The sequence below is a fragment of the Talpa europaea genome, assembly GCF_964194135.1.
Source record: "Talpa europaea genome assembly, chromosome: 14".
NCBI lineage: Eukaryota > Metazoa > Chordata > Mammalia > Eulipotyphla > Talpidae > Talpa > Talpa europaea.
In genome coordinates, this window is record NC_140082.1 from 43,608,819 (window position 1) to 43,628,369 (window position 19,551).

Consider the following 19,551-nt stretch of genomic DNA (forward strand, 5'->3'; position numbering starts at 1 on the left):
TTTGAATTATTACCTCTTAATCCAAATTTCCCTCTATAAAAAAATAATTTTTCAAATTCACAGTAACAGTATAAAATTTGCACTTTGGAGTAAATTTTCCCCATTACATAGGCTGATGATGGCAGAGCCAGTAAAGCCAAGGTTTCAAAGTTTAGAGAGCCTAAAGACCGTGGAAGGGATTAAAAAATACAGGCACCCAGGCATAGTTCACAGAGATCTTAGTTCATTAGATTAGGAATCTATACTGTAAACATGCAGCCAGGAGATTTTCATTAAAAAGGGCATTTTTAAGAGGGATCTTATTGTTTAGGAGATATGTAATTCTTTTTCTCCCAAAAGCAAAACAGGTGTTAAGATCCTTATTAAGAGTAGTTGCCAGAAATAGTTGAAAACATTCCAGGATTACATCAGAATCAAATTTCAGAGTCATGAAAATAAATCGTACAACTCACTACACACAATCTCTCATTGAGAATAATGCACATTATAATACCTGTGAATTTGGGTGTTTGATGATATGGATTATTACATTTTTTACATTTGCAACTGAAAACAGATCCTTTAATCTGGAAAACTCATTCAAAACAAAAAATTATATTTACTTATTTACATTTGAGTATTTTTCTTACAAACAAAAAAATAAATTAAAAGCTATTTCAATCTGAGGCACATTGCATTCTCTAAGTTTTTCAATTTGAAAACTAAATTAGAACTACATGATACAAACTACCTAAAACATATTTCACTTATTAAAGTTTTTAATTAATATTTTGTTTAATTAATATTTTAATATTTTATTAATATTTTATATAATTCTTACATATATAGAAGAAAATATAGGCGAAACACTACATGACATGCACCTCAAAGACATCTTTACAGACACATCACCCAAAGCAGTGATAGTGAAGGCAAAGATAAACAGCTGGGACTACATCAAATTAAAGAGCTTCTGCACAGCAAAAGAGACAATAACAAAAACAAAGAGAAACCCCACCAACTGGGAGAACATTTTTGCACACAACACTAATGATAAAAGACTGAGCACAAAAATCTACAAAGAGCTGATGAGACTCTACAAAAACAAAGAAAATAATCCACTCAAAAAATGGGCAGAAGAACTAAAAAGAAATTTCTCCAAAGAGGAAATGCAAATGGCCAACAGACATGAAAAAATGTTCAACATCACTTGTAATCAGGGAAATGCAAATCAAAACTACAAAGAGATACTATCTTACACCAGTGAGAACTTATTAAAGTTTAAACCTTTATTCTCAAGTTAAAGGATTCATTTTAATTTTATAGTAAGTGTAATAAAAGGCCCTAGAAAATGTAGACTTATCATGATCTGATTTGCATAATACAAAATCTGAAACATGATTTTTTCCCCTACCATCATGCCTTGTGTCCCTTTGTCCATTTTCCTCATTTTTCTCCCCCTCCTCTTAAACCTCAGAGTCCTCAGAAAATGTACTGATGTCCACTAGTTTCTGCAAGTGTTTTACACATTGTTTAATTATCTGCTGTATGAATATCAAGTATTTGTTTTTTCATTCAGACTCCCTTTGATGCACATAATTCTCCCAAATTCCCTTCCTTCTGATGAAAATGGCTATATCTTGTCCTTTCTTATGACAGTGTAATACTCCAGTGTATATATCACATGTTCTTATCCAGTTGTCTATCAATGGACATTTAGGCTGCTTCCATGAGCTAGCCATTTTAAGTAAGGCTGCTGAGAACACTGTGTAGTATATGGGGGTTTTAGTCAACGATTTCATATTCTGTGGATCTATGACCAAGAGGGGGATTTTAACTATAAATCCAGATAATACTCCTTAATTGTTCACCAATTTATATTCCCAACAGCGCAACTGGGCTCCTTTGTCTCAACATCCTCTCTGACACTAGTTCGAACTTTTTTTTAATGTGTGCCTTTATAGTGGGCATGATAGGATAGTTACCTTGTTGTGATTTTAACCTACATCTTTCTTATTAGAATCAGTGATGAATATTTTTTCATGTCTTGGCATATGAAATCCTCTCTGGTGAATTATCTGTTCACATCTGCTAACCATTTATTAATTGGAAATGTGGAGGTGATTTGGGTGCAACATCTGCCATCCCATTCATCACCAGGGTTGATTCAGCAGCTCTGGCTGGCTACACAAGTGTCCCCTTCCCCTCCATGTATGCCCCTCCTGAAGCTGCATGTCAGCTGAAGAGGAAGGTAAGAAAGACCATTCTTCAGTCAAGGGTGTATGATTAGCTGAGCTCCCCTGCAGAAACCTCTAAACAAGTTCTCAATGCCCATTCATTAACTGGATTACTTGTTTTTCTCCTGTTGAATATTACCTTTCTTAATTGAAAGTCTATTTTCTCAGATATAAGTATAAGTGTCTTTATTTTCTTGTTGTTGTGGCCATTTGCTTACATGACTGTCTTCCAATCTCAATTCTTAGTCTGTGTTTGTCGTTGTTAGTAAGGTGAGCTTCTTGTAAATAGCAGAAGGCTGGGCTTTGTTTTGAAATCCATTCAGCCACTTTACATCTTCTGACTAGTACATTCAAGCCACTTAGGTTTAACAGGATTATTTCCATGTGAGTGCTCATTGCCATTTTGTTAAACGTCCATTTTTTTTTGTTTGTTTGTTTTTTGATTTGGTTTGTCTTTTTGCTGTTTTTGAGCGTTTCCAGTTATGTAAAAATAAGTTATTAAGTATCCTGTGATTTTAATATGCCAGAAGATCATATTGTTTGTCTTTTCCTTCATTTCATTGGGTGATCTAATAGTTAACTGTGTTCAAAGAAGAATGTATTACTTTCAGCTGATGAGTAAAATTACCCAAAACCAGAAAAAGAATATCAACTACCTTAATCTAGCTGATCTTTAATGAACACTCTATCCAACTGCAGAGGGCACAATATTTTCAAGTACACATGGAACATCCACAGCTTCTGGCATAATATCCTGGATCATGCAATCAGTCTTAAATCATGTTAAAAGGTTTTTACAAATCATATTGCTGAACATCTACATCTCAACATTCTACCTACTCAAAATGCAAACTCTGCTTAAAATGTTTTCTACTGACTGGGAACACAGAAGAATGAAAAACAGTAACCTGTACTTTATAAAATTGTATGATGCCATGCATGACGCTGAATTTTAATGAGTCCATTTAGCTCAATGTTGTCAGAAGCAATGAGACTGTGTAGTCCTACCAATCCTACTCATACAACAAGTCATTTCAAATAATACAACAGAGATAGTCAAAGATCACAGAGGCAATCTTATAAGCTGGTTCTTATTTGCTGCAATAAAAGGCACAAAACAAAGTGTAAAGGAGGACGGTAAAATTTAAGGGAAACCTAAATTTGTACATAATCCAAAAATACAGAGATGCAAACCTCAACTTTCTTCAGAATAATGTAAACATCCAAAATAAGTACAATTAAGAGTCCATAAACACATAAGATGAAGTATTATACAGGTGTGTTGGCATATCTATGTTTAATGGACATGAGAAAATACTTATAATCAACTCAAAGGGGAGAAAGAAAGGCTACGACACACTACCTCTTTTTAATTTATTTTTTAAATATATTTTAATATTTCTTTATACAAGCACTGGGTACAGTCGGAAGTGCGGGAGGGGGAGAGGATTCACCAGAGCCAGAGTGGAGAACAGAACAGGCAGACCTATGAAATACACTGCTGAGGGGAGCAGCGGGCGGCAGGAGAGGTCTATGCGCCATGTGGGACCCTCCTCCAGTGGCTGGGGAGCAGCCAGGGATGGAACCGGTGCCGCAGAGGCTGCGGGCAGCTTCACAGCCCAGCGCTCAACCGCTGTGCCACCGGGGAGGCCCACTACCTCTTTTTTAAAAGAAAGTGTGTGTCTACACTAGAAATGAAAGAAGGGTCAGAAGACAAAATTCCTTCAAATAATAACAGTGATGGGCTTTGACCAGCAAATGAGATCACTGGTAATTATTTCCTTCTTTAATGTTTCTTATTGTTACGAGAAGTTGTATTACTTTTGTAGAGGGGGAAAAAAAAAAAAAAACAAAGAAGAGAAGGGAGGAGGAGAGGGGAGAGGCAGGTGGGGCGGGCAGATACACATAATATATTATTTCATCTATTTCTACTACTCTGGCTGGGAAAGGGCACCTGTACAGTATTGGGTACCGGAAATTTTTATTTTCCTTAGAAAACAAGATATCTGCCATTCTGTGCCAGGCACTATGCTAATTGCCAGGAATGCAGGAGTGAATAAGATCTAACAGCTGCGCTCATGCAGCTCACAAAAGAGCAGTGGGAGGTGAGGCAAAGGGTCAGTAATCAGAGAGCTCCCCCAGAGGAACCAGGGCAGGTGTCCAGATGATTTTACCATCTTCCACCCCCATGATGTAAGAACCGTGATTTAACCTATGCTTTGCTGTGACACAGTCATGAAAAGACAATTATTTGTGTGGCTGTGAACTCTTCTGTAGTTTCCTTGCAAGTCAAACCCAAATTCTTTACAACAAATTTGCTGACTTCTATACACTGAGCCAAATATTCTGCCACTGATTCTTAAGGTATTGAGTCATTTCTCCTCCTCCCCTCCAAAAGCACAGAGAAATGGTGAATGAAGGTGGGCAATCACACTCACCGTGCCATAATCACATTCACACTGAAGACTGGTGCTGCAGTGCAAAAGCACACTGAGAGCAATGATGGGGCCAAGGATAGCTTTCTGCAAGCAAAGCATACATGAGGTAGGATGCCTAGGATTCACTCACTCATTTTGTAGCAAAGGAGAGCACTGAGCAGATCAGCTGCTGCGACAACCAAAATAAGGCTCAGAAATCAGAGACCTTATATATCACAAACTGAAACACAATGAATATAATGATGGGCCTAAGTTGTCAAAAATATGTGATGTTTGGTTAAAATAAGGCAGAAAGCCCTTTAAAGATATTTCCATTTAAAAAGTTGTAATTTTAAAATTCTAAAACTCATCATTCAAGTTCCAGGTTTCAAGAAAATCATTACACCCTCAAGCTCAGGGTAGTAAAGATTCATGATTCATATTACAAAACAAATATACCAGAATAGATGGCCTAAATGTTCTTTTAAGTAGGTGCATCTGAAACAGAAAGGGAAGTATTCTCGCCCATCCCCACCACCCAAGTTTTCACAAAATATATTCAAAGCAGTTGCCCCTGGACTTGAACTCACTCTGTCCTTATCATCTGCTACGTCACAGAGGATGTCGTCAAGGTCAAGTATTCCTCCATCTCCATGTTCCAATCGATGCACCTGTATCCAATAGTTTGGATCCTACATAAGACAACAGCAAAACAGAATATAGCAAGTCAGCATCACCAAAAAGGCAAGGGCAAGCAACACTTTAAACTGTGATAATATCCTGTCCAAAAGAAGGAATCAATCGCATCAGCAACAGTGCAATTGATTGAAAATTCAGATAGTTCCGTATCTTTGCTATTGAGCCAGTTTTCCTTTCCTTTTATGATGGAGTCATGCACACTCTTTCCTTTGGCACAGGAACTGATACAATTATAGCAGGAATTGCAGAAAACCATCAGAGCCTACTACTTAAGAATTATTGATTTTTCTAAAGTATGATGGTTTCCCACGGTCCAATATGAATACATTTAAACCCTCTCAATTCAACCTTGAGAGATATTCTAATAAGCAAACAACGTATAATTTTGTGTCTAAAAAACTTACGTCATACTCTATCTGAAAAAAAAATGGGGTTCTGTGTCTTGGTGGCTCAAAGTAATTCCTACACATAGATCTCAATATAGTCACAGAAAAGTATGTTGACATTACCTTAAGTGAACAAAGCAATCTGAGAACAATTTGAGTGGTCTGAGTCTACATTCATGAAGGCAAAATTACATGTATTTATATATGTGCATATAAAAATACCTCACAATATACACAAAAAAATCTGCATCGATTATCTCTCAGGAATGAGATTGAGGATGAAGAATGACAAAACATAAATTTTTTAAAAAGATTTTATTTATTTTTGCATAGAAGAACTTAGGTGTAGGCCACAGGTGTGGGGGGGTGAGAGGATTCATCAGAGACAGAGTGGGAAATAGAAGAGATGGATTTACTGAAATACACTACTAAGGGGAGCAGCAGGTGAGAGAGGAGAGGTCTGCTACACCACATGTGGGTCAGCTCCTGGGCCAGGGATGGAACTCAAGCCTCCACAAAGGGCCATAGTGGTGAAAGCGCTGGGACTTAATCCCTAGGCCACCAAGAAGGCCCCAAAAGACTTCATTTTAAATTGCATACATTGATACACAGGGTATATACATATACACTAATATACATACATACACATACTATAACATCAAATCATGTTTTTAAATTATTTGAAAAGATAATATAGCTTTTTATTTAATGAAATTGTACTGATTTAGCATTGGTTGACAAAACTACATAATTTGGGGAGTACATTTTCACAGCTCATTACATGTATATAACTCACCACACCACCTGCCAAACTTCTAGTGTCATTCACACTATCAAAGTGACCCTCTCCACCCATTCCTACAACCCAGCCTTCCCCTTCCCCTATGCTAAACATTTTTTCTCAGTCTGAGTTATTTTTATTGTATTTTGTTTGTTAGCCTGTTTAGTTATATATTATACACGAGTTAAGTCATCGGTAAGTCCAGTTTCTGACTTACTTTGCTTAGTATAATCACCTCAAGTTCCACCCAGACAACATGCTTGGTGTTAAACTTCCATATTCATTCTCATTTGTAAACTGAAATGAAAATAAACTCAATTGTATGTTTTGTGCTTAGCTACTGAATTATCCACAAAAGAATTACTAATAAAAAGTTCAAGTTAAAACTCCATTTTTCTGATCTAAACAGTGAGATTTGGTACAGTCTTACAGGAAAGGCTGGAAGGGAGGAGTAAAAAATTAATGACAGTTAAGCTACAGATTCCTGGATCCTCCCAGGGTTGAAGCCAGGGAGTCCACATTCTTATGAAGCCTTCCAGGAAACTTTCTAATAACGTCATGCTTAAGATCACTGAAATGGAACTTATTTAAAAAAAAAAAATTTTTTCCAATCCTTGTCACTTTTTAACCAATACAGAAAGTAGTCTGGACACTAATTTTCAAAGTTAATAAACATTACCATAAAGAAAACTATGTAGGGCCTCCCTAATGGTGCAAGGGGTTACGTCTCAGCATTGTGAAGCTATCCGCATCCACAGCAGGAATCCACTGCAGTATAAGTTCGATTCCTGGCCAGGGAGCTGACCCCACATGGCCCAGCAGACCTCTACTGTCTCACATGCTGCTCCCCTCAGCAATGTATTTCAGTCAATCTGCCTGTTCTGCTCCCCACTCTGTCTCCGATGAATCCTCTAACCTCCTCCCCACATATGCACACCTCAGGCCTACACCCCAGCCAGCTCTTGTATGCATAAAATAAATCTTTTTTAAAAAATTTAAAAAAAGAAAGCTATGCAAATAATCTCTATTTACTCTGTACCTTCATGTAGTCTATCTGGACCTCTTTAAAAGGAGGTTCAGTACTCAAATCAATTGTTAACCCAGTGCATGGAGAGTACATTTGCAAAACACACACACAATACACAGCATGACACTCACATACACACAACACCCTCTACCAGTGCCCTACCCTGTCCTCCTCTTTCAAAGGACATTACTCTGCCAGATTCCCTGATTACAGTTCATGCTGGGAGTCCTTCGGAAACCTGCTGCTGGGAGGCCAGCAAGGGGTCCAAAATTGTCATTTCTGTATATATATATTTTTTTGAGCCATCAAAGAACAAAGTCCCACAACAAACTATACTCCTAGTCTTTCTTACCAAATGGTATTAACTCTCCAAGGGAAATCAAGAATAACTAATATCCTGAGGAAGAATAAAGAAAGGTGTTCTTCTCCTAACAATTATTCCCTAGCCACTTAGAACAGTTCCATCCTGTTCTTCTCTTCTGCCCTACTCCAACGGATAACTTAATCAACTTAAATGTCAACTTTCATTTCTAATACTGTTATGCACACAGCAGACTTCAAGCTTATGTGCTTTATAAAAAAATGTCCTTTAAGTTTCTTAATCTTTACTCTCCATATGAGATCACAAAGCACAGTTTTTAAATAACATCTAGAAGTACTTCCTGGAAATAAACTCCTATCTAAAGATTTTCTCAACCTCTTAACTTTGTACTTCAGAATTTACCATGGTCCAATCTTTTTTTCCATCACTTCCTCTTCCATAGTCAGTATCAGGCCTGCATAATAATTGTATCCTCCAGTACAAAGTCTGAGCCTTCCTCTCCTCCAAGGCTAACCCTTGCTATCTACAAAGACTCCTCATCATCAGGAGTCTAGCTAGATCTAGCCCCATGTTAAAGTTTCTTAAAACTCTAAGACTAGGAAAACTAGCACTCAGGTGTCAACTTTAAAGCTTTAGAAGATGTTAATGCTTTGTTTTTACATCTATTAAAATAATTATAAAACATTCTGTTGACACTATATTAGCCTCTAGTTACTATACCAATTTTCTGATCTTCTTTACAGCAACAGTTTTTAAAGATTTGTCTATTTCGTTGTCTCAAGTTATCTTCTCCAATAACCCGATTCCAATCAGGTCTCCTCCTCACCATACTCCCAAAAATGTCCATCAAGGTCCCATCAGCCTCCATGTGATAAATGCAAAAGTCTGTTCTTAAAAATTATCTTCCTTGGTCTATCAACAGAATTGATACACTAATGCTCCTTGAAATATTTTATAAATTTGGTTTATTAACCTTCTACTTTCTTCTCAAGGATGGTCTAATTTGCAGACTCAGTTATTGATTCCTGAGGCTAGAGGGGCCTGATTCAATGGCCAGACATGACAAGTAGCCACAACACATGCCAAAGCACATATAAGGCTGGCACTTACTAAGTGTCACTCTGTGATACATGCTAAATGAAAACAACCAACTGAACAGAAAGAACTGAGAGCAAAATCATCAGCAAACCCAACAGAGCATACCATACTTACGAAAAAAAAATCAGGTCTGAGCAGGGCGCATTAAAATGACTTCCTCCCACAAGAGCTAAAAACCAAGAAGGATATTTTTGCCATCAAGAAATACAACTCCTGGGCCTCCCTGGTGGCGCAGCGGTTGAGCACTGGGTTGCGAAGCTGCCCACAGCCTCTGCAGCGCTGGTTCGATCCCCGGCTGCTCCCCGGCCACCAGAGGAGGGTCCCACATGGCGCGCAGACCTCTCCTGCCGCCCGCTGCTCCCCTCAGCAGTGTACTTCGGTCCTTCTGCCTGCTCTGCTCCCCACTCTGGCTCTGGTGAATTCTCTCACCCTCCCGCGCTTCTGACTGTACCCAGTGCTTGTATAAATAAATAAAAATAAATCTTTAAAAAAAAAAAAAAGAAATACAACTCCTTGGAACAGTAGTCTCTTGGGAGATTTTAACTGGCAGCTTACATCAACACAATTCTCTTCAATAGCAGAGGACTCTTCAAGGCAATCACAAACTATCCATCAGGGAAAAAACTGTTTCCAGAAGAGTTGGAGCACACTTGTTGGTTCTGCTTTGTAGTCATTTGCATTTAAAAGTTTTAAATAATAACCATTCCTGTCCTGGTTTGAGAAACTTAATATATAATTGAACTCAATATAACTCAATATAATTGAACAAAATTTTGCTATAAGCCATTTTTTTAACACCAATAACCACTGATTCTATAATAAGTATATCTGCCATTGGGTTAAAAAAAATACATGACTCAAAAAAAAAAAAAGTAGGAAGAGACTCTCACATGTGTACATTTAAAATAACCAAAGATTTGAACATTTAAAATAATTTTACATTACGACATCAAAAACTCATCACACATGAGCAAAAACCAATAAACAAAGTTCAGCCATCAAATGGCTAGAGAGAGGGCAAGAGAGAGCAAATATCAGATGAGGCAAGGATCCCCATGAAAAGGTTCAAGCCCAGAGAAAAATCGTATGAGGAATCATGTGATTTTTTTTTTTTTAAATAACCAGAGCTCACAGTTACCTAGAGTAGGAAGAAAAGAGTGGTAGGAACTTGTCCAGCTGAGAATGGAAGTATGGGTGATTTGATAATGTGCAAGTTGTAAGGAATGCTAATGGCCACTCCATCCCCAGACACATTAAGTAAAAGTTGTACACAAGAAATTGTATTAAAAGACTGACTCCTATTTTACTTTAAAGAAATTTCACATACTCCATAAAAAAACTTCATCACATTATGCAAAACTATAATAAGCTTTTGTGGGTTGTGGTCTACATAATATACAGCCTTTGCATATTTTATGTTTTATGTCCATGCAAGTTTCAAAAAAAGTATCTGCAATTAAAGAGTGCCCTAACTCTTGCATTAGCCATGGCATATAATAATGGTCTATAACCTGTCAAATTTTCAAATGAGAATATACATGTAAACATAAGAAATCAAAGCTTATAGTCAATCTGTGTAACCCATGAGAGAATGACTAATACTAACAGCCCCCACTTTTCCACCCCAAGTCACATCCAACACTCATATCAACAACAGCATCAGAGCAGACCACAAAATTGCTGCCTCCCAAGAAGGGTGATGGCTTCATTTAATAAGTCAACCAAAAAAAGAAAGAAAAAAAGAAACAGCATGAAATTAAAGGTAAATTCCAACTTCAAGGACATAACTTTCTGGCATTTTGTTTTGCAGAATTAGCACATAACCTCTCACAGGGTCACACGTTAGCCTAGCAGTGTGGTAAATCAGTCCATTATTGACACATAGCTCTGACAAAACTTTCAGAGCAACACAGAGATCACTTTAGTCATGAATGCCATCGCCATCGATGAACCCAGATCACAGAGCTGGCCTGGGACAAAGCCCAAGGCATGAATGATAATGATAGTAACCATCAGAAATATTTGCATTGCTTTACAATTTTTAAAATGCATTCATGTGCATTACCTAATGTTTGGGAGGGTTTGTACTCCCTATTTTCAGATGAGCAAATTAGACTGAAAGACCCTAAGTTACAGACACAATGTCACAACTAATAATTATTGCCACCCAGGTCTCTAACCTAGGTCTGCTGGTTCCATTTCAGCCCTTTCTTGGACCCAGCACTGGTGGCTGTCAAACAAAAGTGTCCAGATTACTTGCCTTCTTCCTGCAGCTCCTACTCTCAATCTCCTCCCATTAGTTATTTTTTCTATTATTTTGCAAAATGGGAAGGTCCATGAAATGTTTCTTTTAATAGTCTTCATCTGCTTCAAAAAAATGAAGTTTGAAAAACCGCTCTCTTAAATATTATTACTGTTCTAATTTCATCCATAGTTCAAAGCAATAGTTCCCAGTGTGTTTCCTCCAGCTCCAGCATCACCTAAGCACAAAACTTGAGCTCCACTGTGGTCCTACTGAATCAAAATCTCCTGCCAATCTGTGTTTAAACAAGCCTTCCAGGTGATCCTGATGCCAAAGTTTTAGAACTCAAGCTATATAAATCAGAAGGGGGACAGGGAAAGGCACTGAAATACTTACTCTTCTATGTGTTATTTTAGTTTATAATTCATAAATTTGGACACATTTCTTAAATCAAACAGATGTTAGTTACCACATATATATATGACTCCTGTGATAAACATCTAGAAAAGTTTGCTGTTCACTTTTAGTCTCTATCAGGTAGATTCAACTTTATTTGAGTGTGCCAAGGATTGCAAAACCAAGTCTCCTGACCAAAATTCCCCACACTCCAGCCTGGAACATTCACCTCACTGCATATCACTTGGGAGTTGTCTGAATCTCCCACAGAGTTTGTTTTAAAACTTTGCCAGGAAATGTTAATGCAATGAGTAAAAGGATGTCCATCTTGCAATAACTGAAGACTAGACCATGTTTTATCCAGTCTGTTTTAATTCAAATACATTAAGCTTCCTTCTCTTCTCTACATTCCCACTGGTAGCACAACCCTCCTCCTTGGAGTCAATCTAATCAACCAAATAACTAATTTCTTCTTTACAAGAAATATGGGGAGTTCAGACCAGGCTAAATGACACCTCAGGAAGCTATCAGACAAATCCAGAATAAAGATTTTTAATGATACAACTGCACTGATCTTTTTTTTAAAAAGTACATTATATGAGCCTGCATTTGTGATAAAGTATAGTACCAGACAACTGAAGAAAACTGTCATATTAAAGTGACAGATTTGTGTGATTGGAAGATTTTATGAATGTGATCAGTGGTTATATAAAAGAATATTATTGTTGTTAGGGGATATAACCTGTAGTGTTTAGGGGTGAGAACTGTCATAATAGCTGTACTTTAGTCTCAAATGCTTTAACATATACAAACAAAATAGTCTAACTATAAACAAAAGCTAGCAAACATAGCAAAATGTTAAACTTGGTAAATCTAGGTAAAGGTTCAATTTACTATTCTGACATTTAGAATTTTTTCAAAAATAAAATAGCAAAAATATCATTTTTTAAAAGGTGTGGATATTCTATATCAAAGAGACTAATTTAGTATAACAAAATGTATAAACCTTGACTGAATCCTCATTAAGGTTTTTAAAAAATCACTAAAAAACATCTTAAAGATGGCTTGGGAAAAATTTCATATGAACTTAATGATAGGATGATACTAGGAAATTATTTTTAATTTTTCTGAGTATAATAACAGTTTTGAGGATACCTAAGACAATATCCTTATTTTTAGGCAATACATGCTTAAGTTTTAGGTAAAGTATCATGGTATCTGATATCGGTTACTTATTTTAAAACATATATACATATTTATGAGTAAAAGCTATCATCCAGATAATCCCAAGTATTTTAAACAGAGGGAAATTAATAAACAGACTCGGTTACAAAGATTTAAGAGTTAAGACTACATACCCATGATGGAGGCAAGGGTACGTAGCAATAGCAGCAAGCTATTACAACCCCCAGGCTAAATAGTAAAAACAAGTGACTCAAGTTCAGGACTGGGGTGCTTCCATATAAGCTGGACCCACATCTATAACTTTAAAAAAATTAATGATCCAGGGTTCATGAGAGAACAGTTCTAAATTATCATACTCATTTTGATCAATGGAGAGGGGGCACGTAAGGAGGTGAAATTTGGTGCCTCACATCAAACACTTAAAGTTGAACATACTCTTCACGCCAGGAATTAAAATTGTACCTATGCATGATCAAGATGTATATTTCAAATCAGATGTTTTAATATCCAATAATACAGAATAGGAAAAGAGCTATACAATCAACAAAAAGAAATCAATTGAGGATATCCAATCAGGAAAATACCATGTGTCAGTAACATACCATGTTATTTTAGTTTGAACAGACTGCTAGCTATAAGCAAAGACAAAAGGCAAGAACATGGTTGGCAGTACTTGTCTATAATTTCTGGTTTTCCATAATAAATACAAGTATTTTTTAAATTTCATCTTCTTAAAAAAACTAGTAAATACACTCTCCCTTTATTTCAATCTCTACTTTCAGTCATAATTTATCTCCTAATTCATTCAGTGCTTCTAGACGCACATCATTTCAATCCTGTCCTACATATTGCTCTCACATCTATCTTCACAAAATAAACACTTTATTGTGTCACTGTGCTATGAGTGAGTCATTTTCAGTGACTCACTACATTCTAAAGGCCAAGACCCAACATCCTTGGCCATCATGTACTCAATACTCTTCTGAGCCTGCTTTTACTGGCTTTCAATGGATCCAGTAATCATTCCTTCTTCCTCCCACACAGATCTCAATGCTGCCTTAGCTTACCTGAAATATTTCTTCTTAGAATGCAGTATTGCCAGGTGTAAGGAATTAACCATGTATTGCAATTGAAGAATTGTTTTTAACACTTGATTGATAAACCTCAATGTCCCAAAATAGTGCCTGAGACAGAATAGATGCTCAATAAATACTGGTTCAGTGAATTAACCCTTGTTTTTGTGCATTCTGTTCCACACATCAGGAATACTTTCATCACAAAAGCACCAACTAACCCATTTATACTCTTGCAAATCTAGTTCCAAAGCCACCTTCTCTGTGAAATGTACTCTGACCCCAACTATTGATCTAGACTACATATGTGTCACTTAAAAAAGCCTATTTATTTCCTTGTACATGTGTGGTGTTTTCTTTATCTCTGGATAAGTTCGCTAAGGCTTTTAGCATAGAACAAAGAGCAAAGCACAGTATTATATGAGTAGTGTATAAAAGAACAAAAATAATAGCTCTATTGGATAGAGGGGAAATTTTCAACAAGAGCTTCTCAGAGAACATAATCAACAGTTTTGTGTTCTCCTGCAAAAACTGCCAAAAGAAAGGCCCCCCATTTTCCCTTTATGTTATAACTCCCAGCACTGGCTCAAGAAATGCCGTTAGACTACTCTAGCTGGCATTCTATGTGAGGAAAGAAGATATTCAGATACTTTTCCTTGCAATGCAAAGAAACCCAAATTTCAGTGTAAATACCTTCCTTCTTCCCCACAAAGGTGAATCCCCAGCATCATTAGCCTATAATACCAGGCATTTAAGTTCAAACCTGGATAAACACGGCATACCCCCAGGAAAAGGAAGGTAAGACAAAAGCTCACAAAAGCTCACACAACCAAGTTTTCCCCTCCCTGGTACTGGTGCATGTGAGACAGTGCAAGGACTTAGGGGAAAAGTGGTGGTGTTGTTATCTGATGAGTAAGTAGAGAGGTGACAGAGACTTTACAGAAGGAAAGGGAAATGTCAGGTAATGCATATTGGATATACCCAAGCCTAAGTCCCCAATAATTATAATGACACCTATAGAAGATTCTGCTCCAGAATACAAAATCTCTTTGTAAACTTTGCAGCCATCAGCACTCTGAAAACAGGCATTTGGCATTGTGCTCTATCTCATTCCTTCACCCTTACTCAACCAAAGGGGGTGGGAGGGAACACACCAATCACTGAGCACTTCTTAAATGCCATTCATATTCACATATGATTATTTTCACAATTTTGTGAAGTAAATGCTTTCAGCTCCATCTGTAGAAGAGAGGACTAAGGAGCGAGAAACCCCTTTGTCTGAGATCATCATACATTTAAGTTGAAGAGGAAAAGGAGCTTAAGCTCAGATATTACTCCCCTTTCTGAATTCCCGCCCTCTTTGGCACACTGCAGAAAGATCTCACAGATTTATCATAGGGTCAGATTTAGAAAAGAAAATCTGATCAAGATAAGGTCATTTTTTTTGTTGTTCTTGCTTAGAATGGGAAAAGAAAGAATAATGAAAAGGACATTATCCATGAGTTAATACACTTGACTAACTTTGATATGCTGTACACCATGTTACCTATCAAAGGTCTATCAAAGACAGATTTCATTCCAATCATGCACCAGACAGCACTGGAATCAAAACTGTTGAGAAAACAACCCATAAACATTAAAAGGATGGTCACCTATGAAAATAGGACATCTCAAAGTAGAGACCCATCCTGTCACCTCAGCCATCCAGAGCACAAGTATTTTTAAGACAACTATTGTATCTGTGAGATCTTCTAAAGCTCATTAAAATGTTGAATGTTTCTCTAGTACTTACAAGAGAAATAACCAACATAAAAAGATCCTTAAGGTTACTCCTTCAGCCTAACAAAAGCAAAACTCACCCTCACATATTTACTTTCCAACTGGCAAGCATGAGAGGCTGGCTCAGACCAAAAGGAATTTCTCTGAGCTGGAAAGAAAACCTCACTGAAACATGATATATCCTAAATAGAGAAGCAACTCTAGTTTTCTTAACTGAAAACCATCTCCCAATTTTTCTTATATAAAGATATTATCCCAAATTACTTGAAAATACATGGTTCATTCCTTATACCTGGCAATACTACATTCCAAGAAGAAATATTCTAAACTTATATAGCAGAGAAGATGGAATGTTAACAGAGGACTTGTACCTACCTCAAAGTTCCCCTTTGGAAACCTGGGTAAACAGTTATCCAGCTGCAACTTGTGGCCCTCATACTCAAACGCAGCACACCCAGCAAGGCATGGGGGCCCGGATAGCCTTCCACAGCACCACCACATCACTAGTGAAGCCCCAAGGAGCTGGACTCCAGGCAGAGGCTCAGAATGTGCCAACTCTCTTCACCACTGTTGCTGCTAGAGGTGGGGCTCCCCTACCCTCCCAGGAAACTGCACCCATCAGTCAGGGAAGGATCTGTGATAGTATCTTCAAAAGATTTGGACATCTCTGAAGGCAAGGAACATGTGTCAGCTTTTAGGAAAGATTTTTAGCAGGAAAAGAAGTGATACAGATAATAGGCATACAGCAGTCTCCCCCGTCTGCAGGTACTCTATGTTCCTAGACCCCAGAAGATGCCAGAATCCATAGATAGGATCAAACCTTACTATATTCTATTTTTTATACCTATTAGAAAGTTTATAAATTAGGTACGGTAATAAACAACAATAACTAATAACAACAGAAAAACTTTAAGAAAAATTACATGGAAGTGGTCTCTCTCAAAGTATCTCATATGTAGTATTTTCAAACCATAGGTAACTCAAATTACAGACATAAGGAGAGACTATTTTATACACACGCACACACATTCACATACGTCAAAACATGGGAGTCAGTCCATTGAATAGTCTCATTGTTTAAACTTGTTATCACTTGTCTGCACCCTCCTGGAAAGTCACCCCCATCTTTTCACTTGTGGAAATGTTACCCAAATTTCAATTCCTAATGTATGCCTGCCTATTCACAGTGTCAGCCCTCAAGCCCATTTTATCTTTTGCTCTCTCCATTCAAAGCATTTGCAGAATGTATTTAAAAATAAACATGTTTTACAAATGCATTGCCCTAATGACTCTGAGGGCATTACTCATTAATTCAGCAAATATTTATGGAGCACCTACTGTATGTCAGGCTCTGAACTAGTCACAACTTATAGCAATGTTTCTTGTGCACAAAATAATGACTCTCTTAAATATATCCAAACATTCACTGGTACATGGTACTGGTTATCTCAAGTCAAATATCAATTTTTCTTCCTTTATTAACCTATTTATTTCAAAATTTGTTGACACTTTTTTTTTGAAAGCCTTAAATGTGATTAAAAAAAAAAAAGCTTCACCTGGGTCCATCTGGTCATTTTCAAACACATTTGAAATGCGGTAATTTTTTATAAGGATTCCAAAATGCCTTATGAATAATACATAAAGGTCGTGTATGTTAATGCCCTACATAATTCTTAATTCCTTTAAATACATGATTAGTCTGCTGGTCTTATAAAGTTTTCCCTTATGAGATATTTAACACTTAGATACCTATGTCTTCAACTTACTCCTTCTAGAAATTATAGCATTTAATACCTCAGGAAAAAAATACTTAAGCTGCATGATGTAAATGAAATATACAACAAACAAAAATGCTATTCATCTATACTATTAATATTCTGTAGCATAATAAAAGTAAAGTTTCTGATAAAAATCCTGCATGGAAATCAATAAACAAATGAACTCTATGGGAACACAGGCAAATCCTAATTATTACACAACTAGTAATTAAAGTTCAAATGGACTACCTCAAACAACAATAAAATTTGCAAATAAAAATTAACCAGAAAGGGCGGAGGAAGGGACAACAAAACAGAAGCATAACTAGTTTGTGAAGATTTAAAGATGAACCGATAGAGTGAGTGCAACAAGAAACCAGGACATTCAGGACAAGGCAAGGCACATATCCCATCCATCGGTAGCCACAAAAGGGTAATAAAATGGCTCTATGGGGTAAGTGGGCTGACACTGCACAGGTTGTTTCCTCTTTGTGGGCATCCCAGGCATAGTATGTAAAAATGAAGAGACTGAATTATTTCTGAGGTTTACATATTGCTCAACCATTCCATGATGCTGTATCATGAAAATTAAACACTGCAGGCAGCTTGCCTTTGCTAAAAGGAAATAAGATAATCATTGCCACAACCACCATAATATGATCTTGAAAACATCCCAGTTAAAAGTAGCTAAGCTTCCCTACAATATTCTCTGCTAAACAAAATGCTTATAATCATGTTTCCAAGTTCTAAGTTCTAAGTTTCCAAGTTCTAAGTTCTGTAGATACTATTCATCTAAATCAGCTTTCCAAACCAGTCTTGTTATGTTAGTACCAGGCCACCAAAAGGAGGAAAGCACATTACAGGAGATGACTGGAAAAGACTCCTGCCAGCAGGAATATCAAGGACAGGGGAAGATATCTACATGAAGCCCCCTAATGACTAAAACACTTTTAAACTTATTGTACACTCTACAAAAACAACTGGAGATAACAGGATGGCACATTACTCAATACCAGCCAATTAAGGACTTAACACAGTCTAAAAGCAATTGTGTTTTAGAATAAAGGGGATACAGAGCCCCTGTTCTCTAAAGCTATGAAGTCAATACATAGGCATATATGGAAAGCTCAGTAATGATGCACAATCATCAAAATAAAGTACTAATCGAGCAGCACAGAAATCACAAAATTTTAGAAAAAAGCTGAAGATAAAGAATAGCTCACAAGGGATTATTTCATTTCTATCAGGGTAAATCTTGGAACAATGAGGAAGAGGCCAAGAACATGTGCAGCAAGTCTGAACAACAGTGAATAAGTCCTGACACAACACACACCTTAGCACTTAAGCTTTTACTTTATTCATTTTTCTTTCTTCCAGAAGCCATGTTACGTTGCATTGTTACATTGGTGTGTGCTGGCCACACACAGCATCTCTGCCAGGCTACCACTGAGAATTTTTAGATCTCTATGAAAATCATGGAACACAAGCCCTGACTTAATGTGATGCCAAGTACCACATTTGTTCTAAACAACTATCAAAACAAGGTAATATGTCCGCAACAGAAGCCACAAATGTGAACCCATAATTTGAGACTTGACGATAAAAAAAACATTTCTAAAAACGCCAACTCTAATTTTTTTTTAATTATAAGATTTTAAGGATCATGTGATTATCTTGGGTGGGAGTGCACCTTCCACTCTCTGTTCCATCCTTTTTAAAATTCAAAAATTTCCTAGATAAAATTCTCATTCCTTATATTTGCTTAACATTCCTTTAAAAATTCCCTCTTCTAAGAAGATTGCAGTAGCTCTTCCTGTTTTTCAAAGATGAAAATAAACAGCAGGTCAACAAGACTAGACAAGGAAAACATAAAACTCGTTTGACAGCTGAGGCCACACATGTTTTCATGTGAGTTCAAGAGAAACAACCACCACCCATTTCAGTTTGACCTGCTCAACACCATACAGCAATCAAGTGTTGTCAGCACAACCCTCTTACCCTCTCTCTGAACCACAAACACACTTTAGGCCAGTTTCAATTTTGGACAAGGAATTTCACTAACACCAAGCTCAGGAACCCCAACTATATGTAACTTAATTAGCATGTAACTAGCACATCCCCAAATGTGAAATATAATACCAGAGCATATTCTCACTGAAAATCTATGATGCCA

At 37.0% G+C, this 19,551-nt stretch overlaps 1 protein-coding gene across 15 annotated transcripts in view; it reads right to left on the minus strand.

Moving 5' to 3' along the window:
* The window catches only part of PARD3 (par-3 family cell polarity regulator), a gene marked incomplete at both ends in the record, with an annotated part of 584,385 nt that overhangs the window by 477,736 nt on the left and 87,098 nt on the right, over positions 1 to 19,551 (minus strand). For all 15 annotated transcript variants that reach the window (XM_084254375.1, XM_084254377.1, XM_084254376.1 and 12 more), the window contains one exon: positions 5,224 to 5,325. In XM_084254375.1, coding sequence (XP_084110501.1) covers positions 5,224 to 5,325 — 102 coding nt within the window. The remainder of the gene's footprint in view (positions 1 to 5,223; positions 5,326 to 19,551) is intronic.